Source organism: Larus michahellis, unplaced genomic scaffold (assembly GCF_964199755.1).
Source record: "Larus michahellis unplaced genomic scaffold, bLarMic1.1 SCAFFOLD_78, whole genome shotgun sequence".
Classification (NCBI taxonomy): domain Eukaryota; kingdom Metazoa; phylum Chordata; class Aves; order Charadriiformes; family Laridae; genus Larus; species Larus michahellis.
The window spans coordinates 774,446-797,169 of NW_027436116.1; the positions used below are offsets into that span (position 1 = coordinate 774,446).

At 44.1% G+C, this 22,724-nt stretch overlaps 1 protein-coding gene and 1 pseudogene across 1 annotated transcript; one reads left to right on the top strand and one right to left on the bottom strand.

The window, feature by feature from the left end:
• The window catches only part of LOC141736967 (endoplasmic reticulum chaperone BiP pseudogene), a 110,968-nt pseudogene extending 89,295 nt beyond the window's left edge, over positions 1 to 21,673 (bottom strand).
• LOC141736949 (microtubule-actin cross-linking factor 1, isoforms 6/7-like) lies at positions 14,891 to 20,665 on the top strand. The gene is made up of 4 exons (XM_074571622.1): positions 14,891 to 15,094; positions 15,794 to 15,916; positions 16,624 to 16,725; positions 20,450 to 20,665. Exons 1-4 carry the CDS (start codon positions 14,891 to 14,893, stop codon positions 20,663 to 20,665), a joined length of 645 nt encoding a protein of 214 aa, XP_074427723.1.
• Positions 21,674 to 22,724: the final 1,051 nt, after the last annotated feature.

Consider the following 22,724-nt stretch of genomic DNA (forward strand, 5'->3'; position numbering starts at 1 on the left):
TTTTCAGAGAGTGGGAAGGTGCTCTGTTGGAGTCTAGCATTAAACAGTCCTGTACTGACCAGGAACTGAACCATAACGCTTCATAAACTATTAAGTAGTTCCTGCATTTTTTTAGGAAGCAGTTATTATATGGCCTGCAGGCAAGAGTCTGATTTCTTAAAGGTGGCGATAGCACTCCTTTCTACTAAACAGTTATCAAACGCAGGCGATAGATAATTCGTGTACTAGTTAGTACATTTGCCCAACAGCCATCTTCCTCTTCCAATGATCCTACATTCTCGTGACTTTTTTTCCCCTCTAAATTTCTACTGAGGTATTTCCTGCCAGTCCCTCAAATCAATCACGCAGAAGAAACTTGTACACAGCCCTAAGGTAATACTGCAGAAGAACTGGGGGGACAAAATCCAAACCCAACCAGCCAACCCAACCCTCAAAAACCAAGAACTGACAATAAATTTATTAACTCCCATTTCAAACACAAGACTAGACAGAAACTAACATGAAGCACGTGGGAAAGGGCACCAAAAATAGGAGGAAAAGGCTAGTCTCACTGCTGGAACGTTACGTGTAAATTACAGCCGTTTCCTAAAATCTGATTGTTTGGCTGAACTAAACATTCAGCCAGGAAGGATCACGGTTGTGCCTGACGGTGCTATAACAATGGGCCTGGCGCTGCATTTCTGCAGCCTTTAAGGACAAGCCCTTACTAGAAATCCTCGCAGTTACCGAAACAGTAATACTAAACCCAAACGGAGGCACTTTCTTGCTTTGGCTGTAGTAACAGTAGGACAGCAGCGCAAATTTGGACGTATAGAATGACAGCTAATAGAAGAGCAAGACAAGGAAGAAATACTCAAAGTAAAACCTTTTGTGCATCCTGTTCAAAAAAACCATGACTAATTTTAATTTTGCTGCTTTACTGTTCAACAGTAATTGGCAAGCTTTTTGGTGATTTATTCCTCCCACACTAAGATCCAGGTTTGTCTTTGAAATACATGCAGAAATACAGGTATTTAAAAAACCAAACCAAAACAAAAAGCCCACGCTTTGAACCAAGAGTGAGTTAGCTTTAAGAATAAAGTTAATTGTGTCTCCAACACCAGAAGCACCCGAGGCTGCAGTGCTTTTACAGGGAGAGAGAGAGAGAGGATTTGTAAAGAGCGATGCAAGGCTTCCACCCTCCCCACGGCTACCCACAACCCAAATCAGGTCCAGGCAGAGCAAACTAGAAGGGAACGTTTCTGCTTCGTCTTTCATTTACTTTAAGTAGTTCTAGCTAACACTGAGGCTTCCCTCCCACTCCAGGAGTTTTCCTTTTCTTGGAGACATCTGTGCTAGCGGATGGCGAGATGCTACTTAGAAACGTGACACAGACACGCCAGGGAAGACGCGAGGCGAAAAGAACGTTAACCTGCTTTTGGAACATGTGATTTGTGTTTATGCACATGCTAGTAAACAACAAGAAAAATAACCCTTTTCAAGAAATAAAAACTCGACTGAATTAGATGAAATACTATAAACATGGTTTACATAAATGCATAAAATTAACTCCTTGGGTCACTGGGCCAGTAAACTAACTCAAACTCACAATGCGAGGCATTCATGCATTCATGGCCAAAAAGGAATTCGAACCACTCGGTGACAGAATTACAGGTGTCAGATTAAGACGTAGTGTTTTTAGACCTACATACAAAAAATTTACAATTTTAAGTTGATTGGATACTATTCCATGAGGATCAGAGGCTGCATTCTTCACAGAACACAGAGCCAGAGTTCATCTGTTTCTAGATTTAGCTGATCCTAACAGCTTATCAAGGCATCAGATCCAGTGGTCCAGGGTCAGTGGAATGCCTCACACCGTAGCAGTGAAGTACTTAAAATAAAGATGAAAAATAAAAACCACCAAATAGTGATTTTTATACTGTAAGGACTATTTTGAAATGTGTAGTTACGCATAGCATTCAACCCAAGTGGCAAATCAAGATCTAGACCATCACCAGTCAAGTATTTCCTTGTGTTAATTATATTTTAGCAGCCGAATGACAGTGTTTTCAAACCCGAAGAAAAACGCTGCTCTTTTTCCAAACGTAAAAAAAGAAAAAAGGGTGAGACTGTGATTTTACATACCGCTTTTGATGTTTCACTCACTGGCTCAGTTTGACTTCTAGAAGAAGAAAGAAAGGTGATCAGAATTTAAAATAAAGCACTTGTACCCAGCAAAAAGCAGCAAAAACAGATTATAAGAACGGATTGTCAAAACATTATGTTCGGATAGTCTACTGAATGTGGAAATTTATTCGTATACATAAACTGTTCTCTCTTGTACACTCAGTGCAAAGAAAAAAAAACCCAAATCACATTTCACCTTTGTCACAAATTACTCCAAGACTTACAGATACAGAAGACAACAGCACAAGAGGAAGTCCTCAGGTATTTTGTCTCTGCTACCTAAGTATCAAAACCATCATGTCTGTACTATATTTTGTGTTCTTAAATAATCAACCATCAAAACAGGAAGGTAACGTTAGCCAGTCTGTATATCCCTAGTATCACAAATAGGGCCATACACAGTACTTTTATTTCTAAGCAAGAACAGTGATGGTCTAGACACTTCAAAGCGCACCTTTACTTAAGCGAACCAAAAATCAGTCATCCGACAAAGACATAACAAAAACGTCAGCAGCAGAGTCTTTAGAAGAGCGTTTCTTTGTGGAAGCCCAAGCACTGTGCTCAGACGGCTACCATATTTAGCCACTAAACGTGTTACATATGCTATGTGGATTCAAAATAGTACTAGAAATGTCACCTGACAGCAGTTTCTAGAATTTTGTTCAACTGAGGAGTCCCGTGACAAAAGAAAATAGCGGCCTTGATTGCCAGAATTTGTTTTAAGATGATCTTGAAAATGCTACAATATTTTAGGAACTATTTATTACATTTGAAAACTTGCTGAGATTCCACATACTCATTGATCCGTATTGCAGAGGCAATTCAAAGGCTGCTGTGGAATTCACGTGCAAAGAGAAAGGCTCGCGCTTCCTGCCACTGCTAGACCACCACCAGGCTCACAATTACAGCCACACAGCTCCCGAAGGGGAGCAAGTACAAGGAAACACTGTCAATGACCACCCAATGGTTTCTTCATCCATTTACCTCGAAGAACATACTACAAGGTGAGTAACACATTTTTGAAGGCCTCTCCACCAGTACAGCATACGTTCATCATTCCCAAACTTTAGCCGCTCTGCCAGTGGCTTCTGCAATGTTTCCAGCTGGAGGAGCAGAAAGCTCATCTGCCTGGTGAATTGTCAATGCTAGAACAGCAGTGCCGTTCTTCCCTTATCCCCACATACAGGTATTTACCTGATCTTTGGAGCTAGCAGCATCTATCCTCTCATTGTGGGGCAGCATTACAATACCAGGAGAGAGTGCCGGAGGAAATGGAGGATGCACGGACAACGCAGCACTAAGCATACACATTTTAATTAACCCGCAGTGTTTAGAAGCACAACTCTGGCCTCCAGAATTACTAGGGAGTACCTGAAAGCACTGCAACAACTACGGCAGTAACATGCCCAAAGCTGACATGCAGAGCCACATAAATTCAGGGGGTTTTGCTTGCAGACACTTCACGAGTACCAGGGTGCTGCTGTACTGTTGGTGCGAGACACAACAGTATCATCGTACTCGCACAAAAGGCTTTAGGATACTGTTCTTTTTCTCTTGCCTTAAACGGACATTGTCTTTAGGAAACTACTAGGAATCCTTTATGAATGAAACTTCTTGTTTGCATTGTTTGCCAGCTGGCAACCCTGGGTCTTTCCTCTATAGCTAGTACGCAAAAAACCCAGATTTGGGCCGTAAGAATACCCTCCAGCCCAAGTGCAAGAAATAGTCAAACACTGAGACTCAGGCTCTTCTGAGATGGGAACAAATCCTAAGATTACACTAGAATGTGTAAAAGCAAACACATAAAATAAGGAATTTCTCCATATGGAGATCCATGTAGAGACCATGGGTCTCAGAACAATCAGCCCCAAGAACAAACCCAACAGAGTCACCTTAAAAGTTGTAATTGATGGAGTTTGAACCCCATGTCCCAACAGGACTAAAAATGTCAGCCTGCTTTGGGGCAGATACATTAAAATCTAGCCCAGGACAACAAAAATTAACAGCAGCTTTAACAAGAAAGATACAAGCTGAAAGCCCTGTAAGCTAATATAAATTTAAAAAGTTAACACACCAAAACCCCTAACAAAGAATACAATGGTTTGTGGATACTTACCTAACAGATGTTTTGCTGGTAGCTTTAACTCCTCCAACAGGGATTCTTCTGACAATCACCGATGAGTTCTTAGGAATCAGGGCATTGTCATCGGTGTATTCTGAAAACAAGAGAAACACAGAAAAAAACCCTAGTCCGTTCATAAGGATTAAGGATTAAGTATTAATACGTAATTACACAGCACTTCAGAGAATCCCCTGACAGATAGAAAGTCTGTCTAGCTTGCCCTGCAACAAAACAGGCACCGAGCTAAAGCATGAAAACGCCATTGCTTCCAGAGCTGTTAACTCAAACAATTCACCTAATGCCACCAGTGCTCAAGACTGAGGGAACGCAGAAGAGACCCTGCCGTCTCTGCCTATTTCTTGGAGCTTCTTCCACCAACAACCACACTTCTCGGCCTCTCAGTGCTTTACATTTGAATGGAGCCAAAACTGGCAGTGCTAGAATTTGCATCACAGAACTTTTGGCCTTTTTTGAGCTTGCTTTCACAAGTAGGCACAATTGGCTCAAACTAAAGTGGTATCTCCCCTCTGAAGCTAATCATCTCCTTTGAATTAAACGTGAAGGGACGTTAATTCTTTCAATTCCCTTCTTGCAGAGCAGAGAGACTCAAACAAAACTACATACGAAGACAGCCTCTAAAAGCCTTTAGAAAACAGTGTGTGCCTGAAGCTACCCGTGCTTTGCCTTGGCTTACACCATGTCAGTCTTTTGAAAAGGAGGAAAGCCTTCTGACCTTTTACATACGACCCAAAAAAACCTGCCCTTACTACCTGAGACACTTGGACTGAGCAAGCTTAAAATGCAAAGACTTTCCCATGAGAATGGTTTTATATTGTACTTACACCAGCTGGATATGAGTAACTCTTTTAAAGTGCTACCCGCAGCCATTCCCTGTAATCTGCCTACGGTTTCAAATGCTAAAAGCCCTTAGCTTTGCAGAACGATGGTCTGAAAACCAAAGATACTGGATATCAAGCCAAGCTCTGTCAGGGAGATTTTGCTCAGGGATCAGACACAAAATAGGAATAGTTCACAATTTAGGCATCATTTTTCAGTATATTCTTCCTATGGGCATGACTTCCTTTGGAGTTAGCAGGAGTTTGTTTTGAAGACATCGCATCACAGCATTACTAAAACCGTCAAGCGCATGCTGTAACACTGAACTCGAGCAAGTTCCGAGCTGCAGAGACAGTCTTTGAAGAGCCCTCTTCTTCCTTAAAACTATTCACCTAAGAGCAGTTCAGAGTCCCATTTTTGGTTTTGTACTTTTTTGTCTTTTGCCTGATAAGCAGAATAGCACATTCTCCAAGGGGCTTGAGACAGAATGGTACAGGCAGGAAAGAGTACTCAAGAAACCCTAGTTCTGGAGTTTACCGTTCTACCACGATATTGTGAGAACATCTATGATAAGAAATTCAGATCAAATTAAAAGGAGGCAAGTCTAAATGCACTATTCTTGAGTATGGGCTTTTTGAAGGGAATTCTGCCCTTACAGAACACGCCTCTGGAGTAAACGTGGAAGAGGACATCCCCCCACCCCCTTTGTAAAATAGGTCCCAACCATCCCTTTGCCTTCCTGGCATCTCTAAAAGCATCATCTCATATTTTTCCACTGATTTTTAAAATCCTGTTTACTTTTACCTCATATTAGCTTTGCTTCTAGTACTAGATTTCCATTGTGAAAAGTAACAGTCACTGAACTGTAAAAGCTTGGAGTACTCAGAAAAATCTGAACAAGGAGGCCATCTTCACTCAACCTTCACTTTGTTCTTTCCAAGATCATTTCAACATTTTGTCAGGACTGCTGCACAGACAAAGGTATAAAATGCAATACTGTATGTCCACACATAGGAATTCCAAACATCCCACTTAGGCAGAAAATCCTGGTCTGTTTTTTTTTTCCTTTTTCTTCTGAAGGTGAGTTTAAGCATCTACATCTGACGAATAACAACTGCAAGTCACGGTTATGCATATAAACCCAAAAGTTGGCATTCATACATGTTACACCAAAACGTATTCCCTAGCTGTGCTCTGAAAACCACTGGGGTATTTTTGTGTTTTCGCATGGAAAACACCCTTACCTTCACTATGTATCTGTGCAAAACCAGTATCTTATGAAACACAACAAATTTATTGATGAACTGGGTGCGGAGAGCACAGCCCCGCAGCTCGGGGACATCGCTCCTCTTCAGGAACAGAGGGGAAAGCTCTGGGTGACAAAGGATGCCAGGACACGCTCCAGAAAGAGAAGATCAGCGCCAGTCCCCCCACCTGAGTGCAAAGAAATAGTTGCACCCCAACAAAATAGTTAAGAAAAGAACCCCAAGCCAAACCCACAGCACAGCATCCCCCTCTACAACCATTTCAGCGGTAGTTACAACCGCTGCACAGCTGCAGGCTGATGGCCCTCCTGGCCCTGTCACTGGACTCTCACTGACAGCAGTTACCAAGGCCCTTTGGGAAGGCTGCACTGTGCGTCACCTTCACGGAAGAGGACCTGCTGCTTCCCTGTGGCTGCCTTTAGCAGCAGAGCCCTCTGGTTCTCCAGCCCACACTTTCCCACCTTGGATGCAGGAGGCACTGGCTTTCAGCCGCTCCTTTAACAGCTGCCTTTGCTGTGCTCCTCTGCTGTCTCCCTTCCCACCGCATCAGTCAGGGTGGGCTTCTTGTCATTCCAGACCGAGCCCCCAGCACATGCTAAAGAAACAACAATTAGCAAATAGGAACTCTACCCATAGCGCATACCTGGACAGCCTATCAAGGTGTAATTGCTCATCCTACCCTTCCCAAGGTAGAGAACAGCCTATACTTTGATCCCGTATCTACCTACTGTACCATCTGTCCTAAAGTTCAAATCGTAATTACCTTTGCAAGAGGATGGCCGTTGAGGAGAAGTGGGCAGTAAACCATCAACGGTTGGAAAAAAGTAGCCAAGCAAGTGGCAAAGGAAGGAGCCGAGTTATCCCGAAGGCCAGCTCAGCCCAACAAAGCTCAGGGAGCTTTGGTCCTCTCTGTCTCCTTCGTAAAGCTAGAAATGGCGCTTTCACCATCAAGCTCCTGTGGGATAGAAGGCAAACTTTTGATGCGGCAGCTGTGTCCTGCCGCGTAGGCTCTGAACTAGCCCTGCTGAAAAAGCTGACCAGCGCACTGGGCTACAAAGAAAAAGCTCCTCTGTAAAGATGGCTTCCGAGACACGCGCAAGAGAACTTGACCAGCAGTGAGCTCACCTATGCAAGTGGGTCTGTTGTTACAAGAAACCAGACGGAAACAAGGTGAAAGCCGCCAAGGTGCAACGAAAGAGGGCAAACTCAGCTACTAAATATGAATGAAGCGTGCTTGCAAAGCGGGTCACGTCAACAACTCCTCCAAAGTGAATGGTAACAGGCGATCTCATGGCCAAAGCCAATAGGTTTCTTAGACTGTAACAATGCATATGTGAATCGCCTTAGGATGGCATGTAAGGGAGCAAGAATTGTAACACGGGGTCCTTCTCGGGCTCCCAGCCGAGAGGCGCCTTTACCGCCAGCAATAAAAAGGGGGTTTAGCTAATGTGTACGTCTGCTGCCTTCTTCCCTGTACCCACGCATGAACTAGAAGAGAAGTGCAAGCGTTTTACCGTTTCTGTAGAAGTTCAGGTCAACATTTAAACAGCCAAAGCTCTGAAGAGTTACACTGACCCTTACTTAGGCACTTACTTTGTCTCCCTTTGAGAAATAACTAAGCACATTCCCTCCTAGCCACAGTCCAGCATCCAGAAGCATCCAGAACACGCAGACAAACCTCCACCATTTTTTCAGCAATGTTTCAAGTCATGCGATACTTAGCCCAGGACTTCACCAAATGTCACTAAACTCGGAGACTTTGACCCAGCCAGCCATGGCCACGGGGCTTCAGCTCACCATTTCTGTGTCAGAGCCATCAGACAGATGACCCCGTCCTCCTTGAGACACCCCTTGGGGCAGCCGTACCCAGCGCCGGGTGGCTGGATATGGCCTTTGCTCCATGGGGAGGCGCTTCCTGGGAGCAGGATCTCTCACTGGGGCACTGGGAAGCCCTCCTGAGGCCTGCATGCCTGAGGGACGGCTCTGCACTGCTCCATCGCTCACCAAATCCAGGGGCGGAGGAAGGCTGCCCTGGTGGCCTCCAAAAGAATCAGCTCCCCTGGGCTCCTCTGCGGCCACTGGGCACCTTTGCTGTCAGGAGGCTCTCAGCGCTGCTCTGCCATCAGCCGTCGCCTCCCTGCAGGATGCTCTCCAGCACATGGTACATCTCTGCTTGGTCTCCCTGGGGGGCAAAGATCGAAAGGGAGAGATGGGGTTTGCCTGGCCCCCATTCCCAGGGTGCCACAAGAGAGAGCTGCCACCCGCAAACCGCTGTGTGATGCAGACGCCACACACGAGCTGCAGACATGGGTCAGGACAGCTTTGGGGAGCAGGAGAGCCATTCTGCGGTGCCCTCAGAGCTGGCAGAAAGCAGAGCTGCAGACAACGGGGGGGAAGCCCAGGGCAGCCAACGGCAGGGTGCGGCACCTGCAGAAATGCCCGGCTCCTGCAGCCTCGGCCCCGGGGCTGCAGCTCGGGGCTGGCACCGGCTGGGGCTTTGCTGGGAAAAACCAGGCGAGAGTCACCCTGACGTCCCACACACGTACCTCGTGCCGGGACCTGCCAACCCGTCCCTCTGCCCAGCACCGCCACGGGATGCAGAAAGCAGCGCTGCTGGCCCTGGTGTGGTCCTGAGCCATGTCTCAGCAGACGAGTCCTTAACCAGCGTCTCTTGCCCTCCATCTCTTGCCCGTTCCTCACCAGCACTTCTCCTCCCTCCCCTCCCTGACCAGCTCCCCTCTGCTCTCCCCGGCCCTCTGGCCCTTCCCGGCCCTCTCCCCCAACCCCGCTGCCCTCTCCCCACCTTCTCTCCCTCCCAGCCATGCTCCAGGACCTGGCCCTGGGCCAGGGCAGCCCCCGGGGAGGCGGCCATGTTTCCCGCGGGGTCAGAGGGCAGGAGGGGCGCCCCGGGGCACGCTGGGAGTTGTGGACCCGGCACGAGGCTCCCGGCGGCCATCTTGTGTCGGCTGAGGGGAGGCTGGCACAGGCCGACAGGACAGATCTGCAGAGCCGCGAGCTGCAGTGAGTCCTGGGCCCTTGGGTTCCTGTCAGCCCTCTTCTGCCTCCTTGTTCCTCCCTGCCCTTCCCCTTTCCCTCTGGGTCCTGTTTTTCGCCTCCCTGTACCTCCCTTCCTCTCTCTTGCTGTGCTCTGCTCCCTGTTCGCCCTTTCTCTTTTCTCCAAGCCCCTCTCTCTCTCTGTCATCCTTCCTCTCCCTCTACTTTCCCCGTCACCCTTCTTTCCTGCTCCCTGGGCCTCTTGGTTTCTCTCTCTCTCCTCTGCACAGAGGCCCCAGGGTGAGCGTGCAGATCGCACCGTGCAGTGAGGTCAAACCCATATGGCTACTGGACAGACCTCTCTCTCCCTGCTGAGCACAGAGTAACTAGGATTGGGGTTTTTTTAGCTGCCTCAATTAAGCGACTCCAGTTAGATAGGATGAACCCCGGCTTCAAAGTTTTACTCTGTTTTTTTTTGTTTACTCTGGGACCAGTTAATGAAGATATGCCACTACTATGTACTGGTAAACAGTGGGTCCACTCATTTGTCTTCCTGTTATGTCCACAATGAACAAACAGGCTCTGTTAAGACTAGCTATATAACATGAGCTTGACAAACTATCTTGTTTAGTCACTGTGAACCAAATCATGCTTGCTTTACTTCCAGGATTGTCCCCCCAATCATTCTGCTTGCATGAGAGGCCCTTCAGATGAGCTTCTGTTTTTGCATTTTCCCTGGGCTATGCCATTAGCTGGGATTTGATTGTTAAGTAGAAGATTAATGTCAGGCAATTTTAACACGTAATCTGATCTGGAATACTTGTTTACTGGAATTGTTTACCCAATAGTAGATCGTGGAGAAGACCAAGTCATTTATTGTTGTATTCAAAAAAAAAAAAAAGGTTCTGAATGTGAATTGAAAACCGTTTTCTGTATTTACTTACCTTTCTGTTCTGATATATTTACTGATGACCGTCTTTATTCCAAGTCATGGAATTCATAGAGTCGGTTCTGTGTGAGTAGCATGCAGTCAGTTTGGTTTGAACTAAGCCGTGGGCAGAGCACTAGCGTAAGGTTTGGACCCAGAAATGTGCACGCTTGTGGGCCTTGTGTCAAATCATCTATTTGTGCACAGAAATAAACCACACAAAATTATTTTCTAAAAAATTTCAGGCTGCCCTTAGTTTCACCTTTGCCTCTTCTCCGCTAACCAGCATTATTTTCCCTGCTACAAGGTACACAAGGAGTTACATTCTGGGTAAGAGCTAGAGTCAGGGGGATTTGTGTTTTCATTGCTGTTTTGCCATCAGAGGGCTGCTGAGAGTCATGGTCACTGTCTTTTCAATCTTCTCAACCTCTCCTTCTCTGGGGAGGAGCAAGTAAGCGAGCCAGTATCAGGATGTCGTTTTAAGGGAAGAAGCTTAGTTGAAGACAAGAGGATGTATTTACACCGAGACTGACACAGGCCCTTTTCTGTGCCTTCATTAACTTAAACAAAGTCTGAGCTGAGCGGAACAGAGCATGTGCCTCTCATGTTCCTGCACAGGGGCTATAGGGTAGAAATGCATGGAGTTCACAGCACCAGGAGGGACAGTGCCTGACAAGAGAGTGGGATTTTCCTGAAAAGGGAGGAACGAGCTGAGAAAATAAATAAAAGTGGAGGGAAGGATCGGGCTACTCCTGCAAAAAACCTTTCCCTTTTGTCAGATCTACGGGTGCAAGTAAACAAAACCCAAATCCTTTGGCAAGTTGGAAGACACCTTGTGACCTTTCACTTCCACAAGTTTTATGCACAGTTTTGACTTACTTAGGGGGTGGATGATGAGAGGGAGTAGACAGCTGAGATGAAATTTAATTTACTTATTAATTACTTGCTAAACTTTGTGTCAATTAAGAAATAGCGCTGTTGTGAAGACAGAGGGGTCTTGTGGCCAGAGAGGAGACTGCTAAACTAGGTTGATAGTCTCTCCCAATCGGTCTTCCTTGTCCGTTTCTCCTTTTCACTGATTTCTTTGACTCTTCCTTGTGCTACTTCCCTCTTCTTAAAGCAAGGATAATTTGAATTCATATTCTTGCAATGCCGGTACCTCTTTCTGTGATGTTCTTCAATGGAAGGGTTTGAGGCAAGTGACAAATACCAACACGAAAAGTATATATGCAGTGGTGTTATGCACATGCCTGGAATATTGTTGACATTTCTGTCATTATAGGTACTAGGTATGGGGAGTGTCTGTTGCCAAGATCATATGCATAGTTAGCATCTTATATTTTGCCTGTAACCAATCATCTGTCCTACGAGAGTATTGCCTGGACCTTTCCAGTGCGTCTCTAATTGTGGTGTTTAAAGCCTGGATAGCTCTCTGTTGGAATGGGAGCCATCACTGGCAGAGCAATCACTACCTTTGTTCAATATTATTTGCGCTTGACATTAGGATGAAGGGAATTTGTTTGGAATTTCTCGCCAGCTGGTTGTGTTAGAAGTGTGGACAGCTGTAATGTGGTGGTGCAAGCATAAGAAACTGAGAAGTTGTTTTGTTTGTTATAGCAACTGCGTGGGCTGATGGCTGAGCACAAGCCTCCTATAGATAAGATGAACAAAACTGGGCCTCAGTTGCGGGAGCTGAGCCCAGGGGAAGGTTTTTCTATCCAAGAGGAATATGTGGCAGCTGACACCCTTTAGAGTAAAATTAAGGAAGAAGTCAAAAAGCGCGCACTGGCACTGGATGAAGCCATTTCTCAGTGTACCCAGGTATCAATTTAAGTTTAAAGTATAATTGGGTTCATTCAAATGGAAAGATACGCAGACATTGTCATCTTACATGTCTGTATCAAGACTAAATTTCTGTTTTCTCTGTATTTTTCAACCTAAAGGCCTGTGAATGTTCGTATCACTGCTTATGGCCTTGATTTTTCTATTTCTTGAGGGGTTATAATTTGATATATTAGTATTAAGACTGCTGCAGTTGAAAAATGGTATTGCTTCTTAATTTTGAAGTAAAAAAAAAGGAACATTTGGTCTAAAAGTGTGAGATTTTATTTTCACTTTATTCTTTTTTCTCTTGCTGGTCCGTTACTAGCTGATGCTTCCTTTGTATATGGATGTCACTGTTGATCAGTTAACTTGAATACAGTCGTGTCTCGAACTTGGCAGCTTTAGTTACAGTCCGTTACCAACGGAACTAGAGGGTAGTTTGGCAGCGGTACCAGCATTTGGTCTTCGTTGCAGACCCACAAGAACTTAACGTAACGTGTGCTTAAGCTGTTATGTAAAAGTATTGCGAGCAAAATTAGACCTCACAAAATGTTGTCGTGAGCATAAAATTCAGATCACGTCCATAAAAGCTGCCCATCTTAGATTCATCAGCCTATGCAGTGAACCTCGGCAGAGGATTGTTAGGTATCACGTTTTGGAGACTTTTAAATATTGAGTTAACTGTCATTAAACCCAAGCTGAAATTCTTTTACTCAACCCCAAATTCAGAAAAGAGCTCAGTAAAACTGTACATGAACCCATACAAAAACCGGAATAAAAATGGTTTGTTCTATACCGCTCCTTTGATAGGAAGCTCCCCCTTTTCTGTGTTCACTGGAAATTAAGTGCTATATTCTGCTCAGGTCCAAAATACTAACTAAAGAAATACACCTTAAAGTTCTCATCAAGTCGACATTCTAAATCATTTTTGTCGTAGGTCATTGTACTTCATGTCATATTCCTAGCCCCTACGGACTGAGTTTAAGAAGCTAAGGAAGAGAAGTGACATATTATCCTGCTTTTGAACTTGTTATAGACATTATGTTTTACTTTAGTCATTCTAAACACCTTCCTTATTCACACCTCTGAAAGATGCATGGAGCTGCACATTTGAAAATCAAGATATTTACTTAGCATTGGAGTCCCTGCTTTGTATGCGGTAGACATTAACATGTTGTACTGGCTAAGTACAGAAAGCAAGAATAAAAATGCATTCTTTGGTAACAGGTAGAGTATAATGAGATGTTGAGAAAATGCTTAATTATTTACGCAATACATTAAGGTTCATTTTCTGTACGTTAAGGTATATGCAGATGGCAAAGCAAAACATTGTAACGCCCGGAATGTAATTTTATATAATCTTTTTTTTTATCAAGATACATAAATATATATTATTAGGGCTCTGCACTACGATGGTTTACGTCAGTGTTTGTCTAGACAGTCCTGGAAGAAGAATTATTTAACTCTTCAGGTTTTAAATTATTTTAAGTTGCACTCCGCATCAAAGGCACCACATAACCTATGGAGCCATGTTACATGTTAACCTATGGAATCATGTTACAGAGCTGTAATTGAGTTTCTGGACACCTCCCTGGGCTCAGTCAACTGTGGGTCAACATAACACACGTCGTTGTGTGCTTTTAGTTGCAGAAAGTAACGTTCCTTTACTGCAGTAACAAGCATCGCCTGGGCACTAACAAACATCTTTTTGAATGACCCTACATATCGAATCTTAACCAGTGGTTATATGCCAGTATATTGGTCCTGATATGAAAAAGTATGCATATACTACTCAGGTAAACAGCTTGCTAAAATGATGAAATGGCTCATGAAAGAGCCGATGAGTCATGGCTCTCCATCTTCAGATGGAATGTCTCAGGACCGAAACCAGACTTCATAGTAAAATTCTTCCATCTGAGAGGAAGTACCATTTTGCAAGGTCATTTTTGTAATTTAGATATTGAAAGAGGGGAAGAACCACGAAGGGCAGTATTGCAAGTGGCACATACATATGTTGGCTAGAGATGTTAAATATGTTAATTTTAAAGTAGCTTTTTCCAAGAGAATTTCAAATGCCATTTTTCAGTTGGTTTTTTTTTTCCTAATTTCTCTGCCACTTTTTTCTGTCCTTTACCACCCTACCAGTTTCATGACAAGACAGATCCAACTCTTGAGAGTCTGAAGGGCATAGTTGAACGTCTGAGGCAGCCACCTTCAATCTCAGCAGAGGTTGAGAAGATTAAAGAGCAAATCAGTGAAAATAAGAACGTGTCAGTGGATCTGGAAAAACTTCAGCTGGTGTATGAGACGCTTAAACAGAGAGGGAAGGAAATGATTGCTCGCTCAGAAGGAGTCGATAAGGATATATCTGCTAAAGGTAATAGAGGGAGGAAAGTTGCATGTAGTGGAAATGCAGCAAGCTGCAGCATATAAAAATCTTCATTTCTGATGACCACTGATCCGGGGATTGTGTTCACCTGGAGAAGCTGGAGATGATGTATAAAAGCAAAGTATTTGTTTAAAATAATTCATCGTGGATATGACCGTTGTTTTATTTTTTAGGGTTATGGTGGTTGTTTCCACTTAAGATTATAAGGAGTGCTGTAAGGAAACAATTTTACAGTCTAAATTTTAAAAGATACCCATATGTTTCTGCTGTAGAACTGTAGAGAGATTTATGGCCAAGAATCGTTTGCCAAGGTAGTAATCTAGTTCCTCTGTTGTTTAGCTGTTCAAGATAAACTAGACCAAATGGTCCTCATTTGGGAAGACATCTGGAGCTTGACTGAAGAGAGGGAGGCCAAATTGTTGGATGTAATGAAACTAGCCGCGAAGTTATGGTGTAGTCACGTGGCTCTTGCAGCTACTATTAAAGATACTCAGGAGCTCATTGGAGAACTGGAGGGACCTGGAGTTGACCCATCTGTAGTCACGCAAGAGCAAGAAGATGCTGAGGTCAGTAGAAAGTATTTTGTTGACTTATTTTATTTACAGTATGCGGAGAAAAGACAGAATTACTATGAAATACCACAGGAGGCTATCTTTTTAGAAACCAAGAGGGATAATTGTGTAGAAATTTACTCTAGTGATATCTCAAGAGTCTGTGGTAAATAACGTGTACCAGTTCTGAATTGCAATGAGCATGCAACATGTGCCTGTCCTTATATTTGCATATCTGCTTATAAACGTGTATATAATAAGCACGTCACTGAGACTTTTAAAAGTTATACGTACTTTAGATTCCCTGAGTAATAGGGAACATCTAAATGAAAGGTGTACGCATGTATCCTGCGCTATGTATTATGCTCTAAGCCTGTAATTATTCATGCTGATAGTTAAAGATTTGAGGGTTGACTGACAACCTCTGAAAAAGAAATCACTCTGATTAAAGAAATCTAATTGAAAACTTCCTGTTTATTTTTTTTTCATCTCATGCAAAATGACATCATAAGCCATTGTTATAATTTAGACTGATGTCAGTTGATTTCACTCTGACCCTGCAAAAGGATGATTGTGTTTGAAGCGTCAGATTGTGAGTCCAAGGGACTTTAAAGAAACCACAGGCCGAATCCTGCCATGTCCTCTCTTGAAAACAAGCTGTACATAGATTATTAAAGTTAGTGTGAGCGGCATTGAATTTTTTTCTCTTTGTAGGCTGCTAAAGAAGAAACTGATGGACTACAAGAGGAACTAGCAACAGTTCTGAGCCTTGGCTCTGAGCTTAGAGCTGCTTGTGGAGAGCCTGACAAACCTGTTGTCAACAAGAGTATAGATGAGGTATGGGAAATATCCCATCCCCTCCCTGCCCCCAACAAATTTTGAAAATAAACTTTTTGTGGCAAATGTAAGATACCCCTGAAGCTTTTATGATAACATAAGGTTTGCTTTTCAAGTAAATGGATCTTGGCTCGTATTAGTTTAGAATGTATAGAGAATTTTATTTTATCGATTTATGGGTTAAAAGTTCTGTAAAAGACAGAAAGGTTTTTTGTGAAAGAGTCACTGATTAATGTAACAGATGGCTTCTTTTTTGCAATAGGGATGCTAGAATAAATTTGAAACGTGTCTGGTTTATGCCAAGTGCAACATCCTGACTGAGACAATCCTGCTTGGATGACTACAGAGTACTGACAATTTCTCCAGTGTTCAGCAGTGTATGTTTCTTTTAAGCTACCTTTTTGATAAGGATGCAGTTCCAAATGATTTAATAATACTATTTCCCATATTGACTGTAATCCGTAGGTTAAGAAAACTATTCAATAATCAGTATTGAATTTTACAGCTTTTGTCATCCAGAACGTCGAGTGTGTTCTGAAGGAAAGTAACTATGCAGTGATAAGGAGAACAAGAGTTTTAACATGGAATTAATATGAACTATTCATGCTTAGTTTATTGGTGTTATTGATGAGTGAATAATTAGCGAACGCACATTATACAGCAGTAACATTCTTTTGTCCACTGGAGTAAATTTCACCTATTTGCAGCTGAATTCTGCCTGGGATGCCTTAAGCAAAACACGGAAAGAACGGGCAGATAAGCTTGTTGAAGCTCTGCAGGCAGCTGTTCAATACCAAGATGGACTGCAGGTAAGATGGTGTGATACACCTAACCCAATCTTGAGTCAATAGGATTTGATGTGGTTGTAGTCAAAAATGTTACGTGATTGGGAAGGTGACATGTGTCACTGATTCTAGCGACTATTTTCTTCAGTAGGCAGATATTTTTTCTCGGGCTTGGTTGGGTTGGAGGTTTTTCTTCCATTAAAGACTAAATCTGTTTGGGTTGTTTTCTTCATGTAGTTGTTCATATACTCCTCTATGTATAGATTCAAAATTGATGTCCCCTTTATTGGTAAGACACAAGTTTAGAGTAATCCTGCTCACATTTTCTGGTGGTAGTCAGTACTTAACATAATAGGCGAGTTGAAGGTGTGACATGTTTACATGATCTGAAAGGAATAGAATACAGGTCCGTATACTCACTTGCTGCTGTTTTCTTTGAGTGGAGGACAGTGAAAGAACTTCAATTTTATTCCACCTTTTTTATAAGTCAAATATTTCAGTTTGACTATTTTAAGCCCAAAATATTAATGTAATGTTACTGGACCATTACACGAATTCTTAGCGTAATAATACTAAGAATATAGACATACTGGACCATCATACTAACTCTTACCGTAATTTATCCAATCACAATACTTTGGAAGATGATTCACTTTTAAAATGGGTAGGTGAACTTTCCAGCAGTTTTTTAAGATATCTTTTCTCTATATGTGCTGTATTTTATTTCATTTTTTTGCCTATTCTTTGCAAGTTTTGGCTGAGTGGCAGGCCTCACGTCTTTTGTCAGTGAACAGCTGGAAAATGGAAACATTTGAAAAGTTTTCACGGTCAGATTTTGCAAAACTCTCTTTTTGCCCAGTGGAATTACTGTCTTTCTTGGTTCATTAGATCTTTAAAAACAGAGTTTCACATGACACTGAGGGCAGTTGCTTGTGTGTTCAGTGCAGACCAAGCAGCAGAACACATCTTAATAACAATGCAACATCTTGTTTTCCGGTGCGCCCTGGCTATGTATTTTTCTCCAAGTTCTCTTATTTTCATACTGCACAGAGGTCGACTTGTAGGGTTACATTAGGAACATTGCCGTTGCTTTAAGAGCTTTGTATTTCCTGGGGCTGCACGTTGTACCTCCTGCAAGCTTGGTACTTTGTAAAAGAACTGTATTTAACTGCCGCCTTACGCTCATTTCAATAGACACTATTAAAAGTATTGTGGGCAGATTGTTAGCTACCGCTGCCTCACCCTGTTGAGCGTGTTGGGGGGGTTAGTTCTCCTTTTCTCAAGGAGCTGTGTAGCAGTGGGCAGCTCTGAGAAGCCGTCCTAAGCCCTTCTCCGTAATGAATCACAGATAACAGGCAGGAGGAAAAAGGGCCTGGCAGAGGTATTTCTTCCTCTATGTAATTAATTGCCCAGAGTGCTATAGGTGTTCTTAATCTTTAACTGGAGTGTTCTTGAGGTTGTTCTGCATTATATCAGGAGTAAAAGAAGTACCCACAAAGCCTCAGAACTGGGGAGACTTCATTTGTTTTTTGAAGTTCCAACTGCCTTATCCTGAGGAGATTCAGTCACGCTCAGGTATTGGCCATCACTGTCTAATCTGTACTGAATGGGTCGTGTTCCATCTTCCTGATACAGATAGCGTTATCCTTCAACAGAAGTTCTTTTGTCATCATCATTTAAAGTGTGTTATCATTCAGCTGCCACCTTCCATCTTTGCTCCGAAGGAGTGCAGAACAGAGTTTGTCTTGTATTTACCTTTCGGGGTATTCATAAAAATTGCTGATTTACTCAAGAAGTAGAGTACTAGTCAGCATGAATAGTACTGGCAGGATATTGCTGCTAATAGGAGTTCAGTCTTGCAGCATGTACATTCTCGTAACCATTACGTGGAATACTTTAGTTAATACTTGATCCCCTGTATTGCAAAAAACCCTAGGTTCCGCTGAAGAAAGCTGTTTGGTTTGGTTTTGTTTTGTTTTTCAAAGCGCACAGCAATCTTGTTCTCTGGAGTAAAAAATTCTGGTATTTTACTTGTAATGGCACTCCTTGGCTTTCACAGGCTGTAAGGTTATTATGTGCAGGCTTCTTCTGCTGTGACTTTTACGTGTTCTGGTTTCTACCGTGAACAGCTTCCTTGAGGCTCCGAAAGAATGCCTCCACAGCTTCACTTCTGCAATTATAGGCTTTATCTAAATGCTCACGCAGATCACAACATTCCCAGTACATTAGTAAGGTGAAAATCAAAATTTCAGGGTAACTTAGACCTGGCGAATTCCACAGGCGAATTCCATGGACTGGTCGTTGGGACTATATGGCCTTCTCGGAGCTGTTCTTCAACTAGCTGATGAAGGTGGCGCAACTTTTCGCGTGACAAGGGCCACTGTTCCACCCAAACAGGCTTATTAGATTTCCAGGTTAAGTTTAAGGTGGCTTGCACCTCAGTGGCCCCTAAGACAAATGTGACCCAATCTGTATTCCCCATTGGCTCCTACGGTCTCAGCCCCATAAAGTAATTGGCGTAGTTAACACAAAAGGACGGACTGAGGCAACACGATTTTCGGGCCCCTGGGTCTGAATTATGTGTTTGCTCTGTAAAGGCAAAGCATTCCCGCCAATGCCCATTAATGCCTTCCCCATTTGTACTAACGGCCAGTTCACAGGCCATCTGTCTTTAGAGATGACTCTGACATCCGCTCCGGTGTCCGGAATACCGCTCATGCAAACAGGATCTTTCCTTGCATCGTTAATGTGCACTGCATCAATGGTCGGCCAGCACTGACGGATTGCGTCCGTAGTATCTGTGGGTTCCTGGCTGAGCCAAAGCCTCGGTTCCCCCTTTGTGTTTGAACAACTTTCGGGGGACAGGCACCAAAATACAGCAATTGGGCTATCCTGGAGCCGCAGGGTATTGTGCAGAGGGGTGCTGGGGTCCATTTAGTCTCGCAGGGTATAACACAGAGTAATTTACCAGGGCATGCAATAACATATAGGAAAAAAACAAAAACATATCTCTATGGTACTGCTTTGAATCAGGTGTCCTATTTCTCTTTTTCTGCTGCTTTCTCGTAGCGCGTATGGCATACTTTTGTGCTAATGTGGCACATTCCCCGTCTAATTGTTCCTGTTTGGGTTTCTCTTTTTCTTTTTTTCTTTTTTTTTCTTTTTTTTTCTTTTTTCTTTTTTTTCTCGTTTTTCTTTTTTTTTCTTTTTTCTTTTTTTTTGTTTTTTCTTTCTTTTTTTTTTTTCATCACTTACGACTGACATAAAAGTTTGCCTTTGCAACAAGAGCTCACCCTGAAGTTCCTCATTTTCCTACAGAGCATCCTATAGATTTTGGCTCAGCTCCTTCTCCTGATCAACCATGATCTTATAGACAAACAACGAACAGCCAGCCATACACCCTGCACGGGCGAGCCGTTCCCGAGAGCGTAAGCGTGTCGGCTGGTGAAAACTCCACCAATATTTCAGGACTTCCATCGGTTCTACGGCCCACCCTGGTCTATCTACCTGGGGCAACCTTGTCCACCTTCGTGGCTCTGGCCCAAAGTTTAACCCCTCCTGCGTCCCACATTTTTATACTAAAAATAGCGATTGCACTGACACCATCGCAATTAACAGAGACCCATTTCAGTATCTTTTTTAAGGTCTGGAGGCTCGTATATACGTGATGTTTCCACAAGAGTCCCTCCATTAGCCCTAGTCCCGATTTTTCTTCTGAAGATTTGTTACTCCCCATAACTCCCCACAGCTCACCTCTCTTGACGAGGTGATTGAAGCCGGCTCCTGCTTCCTTTCAGCAGCACTTAAGTTCTGTGGGGCTCGCCACTGGTCAAACCTCGTTAATCGCTCCGTCTCACATGGGGCACCATTTGTGGCAATTAGGCATGGACTCCGTTCGGTGCACAAACGAAATCGCTTTATTTTAGGCAGCAGCCTCCTTAAATACCCTCTGCAACAGAGCTAGCAATTTCCCACTGCTACATCCTTATCATGTGATTACACAGCACATAGCACACATACCACATACCATACATGGTGTAAACCAAGACAAGCTAGTCATCTTTAGCAACCCGGCTGGCCTTCAGCGCTCTCTCCTTTTCTTCCTCTTATCATGGCCCAGGTGCTGTGTAGCTAGGGCTTGTTTACTTATCCCACGGTTTGCCGTCAGTGAGAGCGATGAGAACTCCAGGGCTCGTTCCGGGTGCCGCGTCCGCAGGTCCTTCGGCATCCACAATTAGTAGCCACAACTTCAAAGACTCCATTGTCAATGGTGAGGAGGGTGAGTGTTCCACCACCCAGGTCAAACCCAGCATGTTCTTCTCGACCTCGCTCTTGTCCAGTCCATAAGCAATGGCAGCAGCCGTTGGCTCATTGATGATTCTCATCACATTCAGCCCAGCAAAGGTACCAGCATCCTTTGTAGCCTGACGCTGAGCATCATTGAAGTGGGCTGGCACAGTAACAACAGCATGGGTAACTTTCTTCCCCAGGTAAGCCTCTGCAGTTTCCTTCATCTTTGTCAGGACCATAGCAGAAATTTCTTCAAGAGCAAAGATTTTTGTCTGTCCACCTCCAACATCGACTTGAATATGGGGCTTGGCTTTCTGCTCAACAGCCTTGAACGGCAGGTACTCAATGTCCTGCTGCACGGAAGGGCCATTCCAGGTGCGGCCGATGAGCCGCTTGGCATCAAACACAGTGTTCTCGGGTTTGGATGTAAGCTGGTTCTTGGTGGCGTCCCCGATCAAGTGCTCCCCATCGGGCGTGAATGCCACGTAGGATAGGACGGCGTGATACGGTTCCCCTGGTCATTGGAGATGATTTCCAGCCGGCCATTCTTGAAGATGCCCACACAGGCAGGAGTAGGTGGTGACCAGGTCGATGCCCACCACTGTGCCCACGTCCTCCTCCTCCTCCTCCTTGTCGTCCGCCCACACGGCACCCAGCAGCAGCAGCACCAACAGGAGGTGCCTCATGCCGACCGCTCGCCTGCACCGTCCGCCACCGACCAACCGCAGGAGATGAGAACTAAGTGGCTTGCAAATAGGAGGAAAAGAACTTTTTCCTCTGATTCCCAGGGCAAGAGCCCAAACTCAGCATTGTCTTTGGGCTAAGAGATACTGCACACGGGGTTGCACCTGGTCACAGAGGAGAGCAAAGCAGGAAGCAGGTTCAACCAGGAGCTAAGATTTTAACAGGACAGAAAGCTTCCTCGCTTTCTTTCTGAGGACTATGAAAAGTGGTGTCACCTAGACTGCTTCCTCCCATGCTCCCAACCTCCCTACGGTGTTTCTGCTTTCCATGGCTCCCCAGAGCACCTTCCTTCGCTGCAGCACCAGAACCCCTCAGAAGTAAACGCAGGGAGCAGCGCAGCACAGGTGAGACACGGCACGGCAGGAGCGACCCCAGACACTGAGGCTGGGCTCAGCCTAAGAGAGGGACTCATCACAGTGGTTAATTCTGCAGCAGTCACACTCTTCAGAGGGTAGGAGCAATTAAAAGTTATTTTCGAGGAGGAACGGAGAAAAACGACTGTTTTAAGAAAAGAAGAGGAACGCTCCAGCAGCACTGGGACAACCAAAGAGGCCTCTTTTTAAGCCCCTTCCCTGCTGGTGTCCTGTAACGTCTCTTCGTCTCTTTTGTTTGCTTGGAACTGCCTTAGCTGGAAATGCTGCCCGGTCTCAACTCCGTTTGTGAACTGATTATGGTTGAGGGCTCTTTTATTCAGATCTGTAGAAACAGAGCTCATACTCAAGAAGATGGCTCATGGCATTATTTCCAATGAGAAAGAAATCAAAATAGAGTGCAAAGCTTTCTTCTCCCGTTTCATGTCACAAATTAACACGGTTTGTATCACTTAGGGGCAACTTTGAATTTAGAATTTAGGATAAATAGTACTCAACACGACGAGTGGCCTCAACGTTTCAGAGAACTTCCACACATTTGCACAGATTTACTGAGGTGTAACTAAACTGAAATCAAGTCCTAGTTTTTAAAGTAAGAAAGGCGCATTTTTGACTTTT

Excerpts from the sequence above, each read along its gene's own strand:
- LOC141736949 (XM_074571622.1), top strand. The coding sequence starts at position 14,891 with ATGGTCCTCATTTGGGAAGACATCTGGAGCTTGACTGAAGAGAGGGAG. Across the intron at positions 15,917-16,623 it reads TCAACAAGAGTATAGATGAG|CTGAATTCTGCCTGGGATGC; the intron begins GTATGGGAAATA and ends ACCTATTTGCAG. Across the intron at positions 16,726-20,449 it reads AATACCAAGATGGACTGCAG|CTCACCTCTCTTGACGAGGT; the intron begins GTAAGATGGTGT and ends AACTCCCCACAG.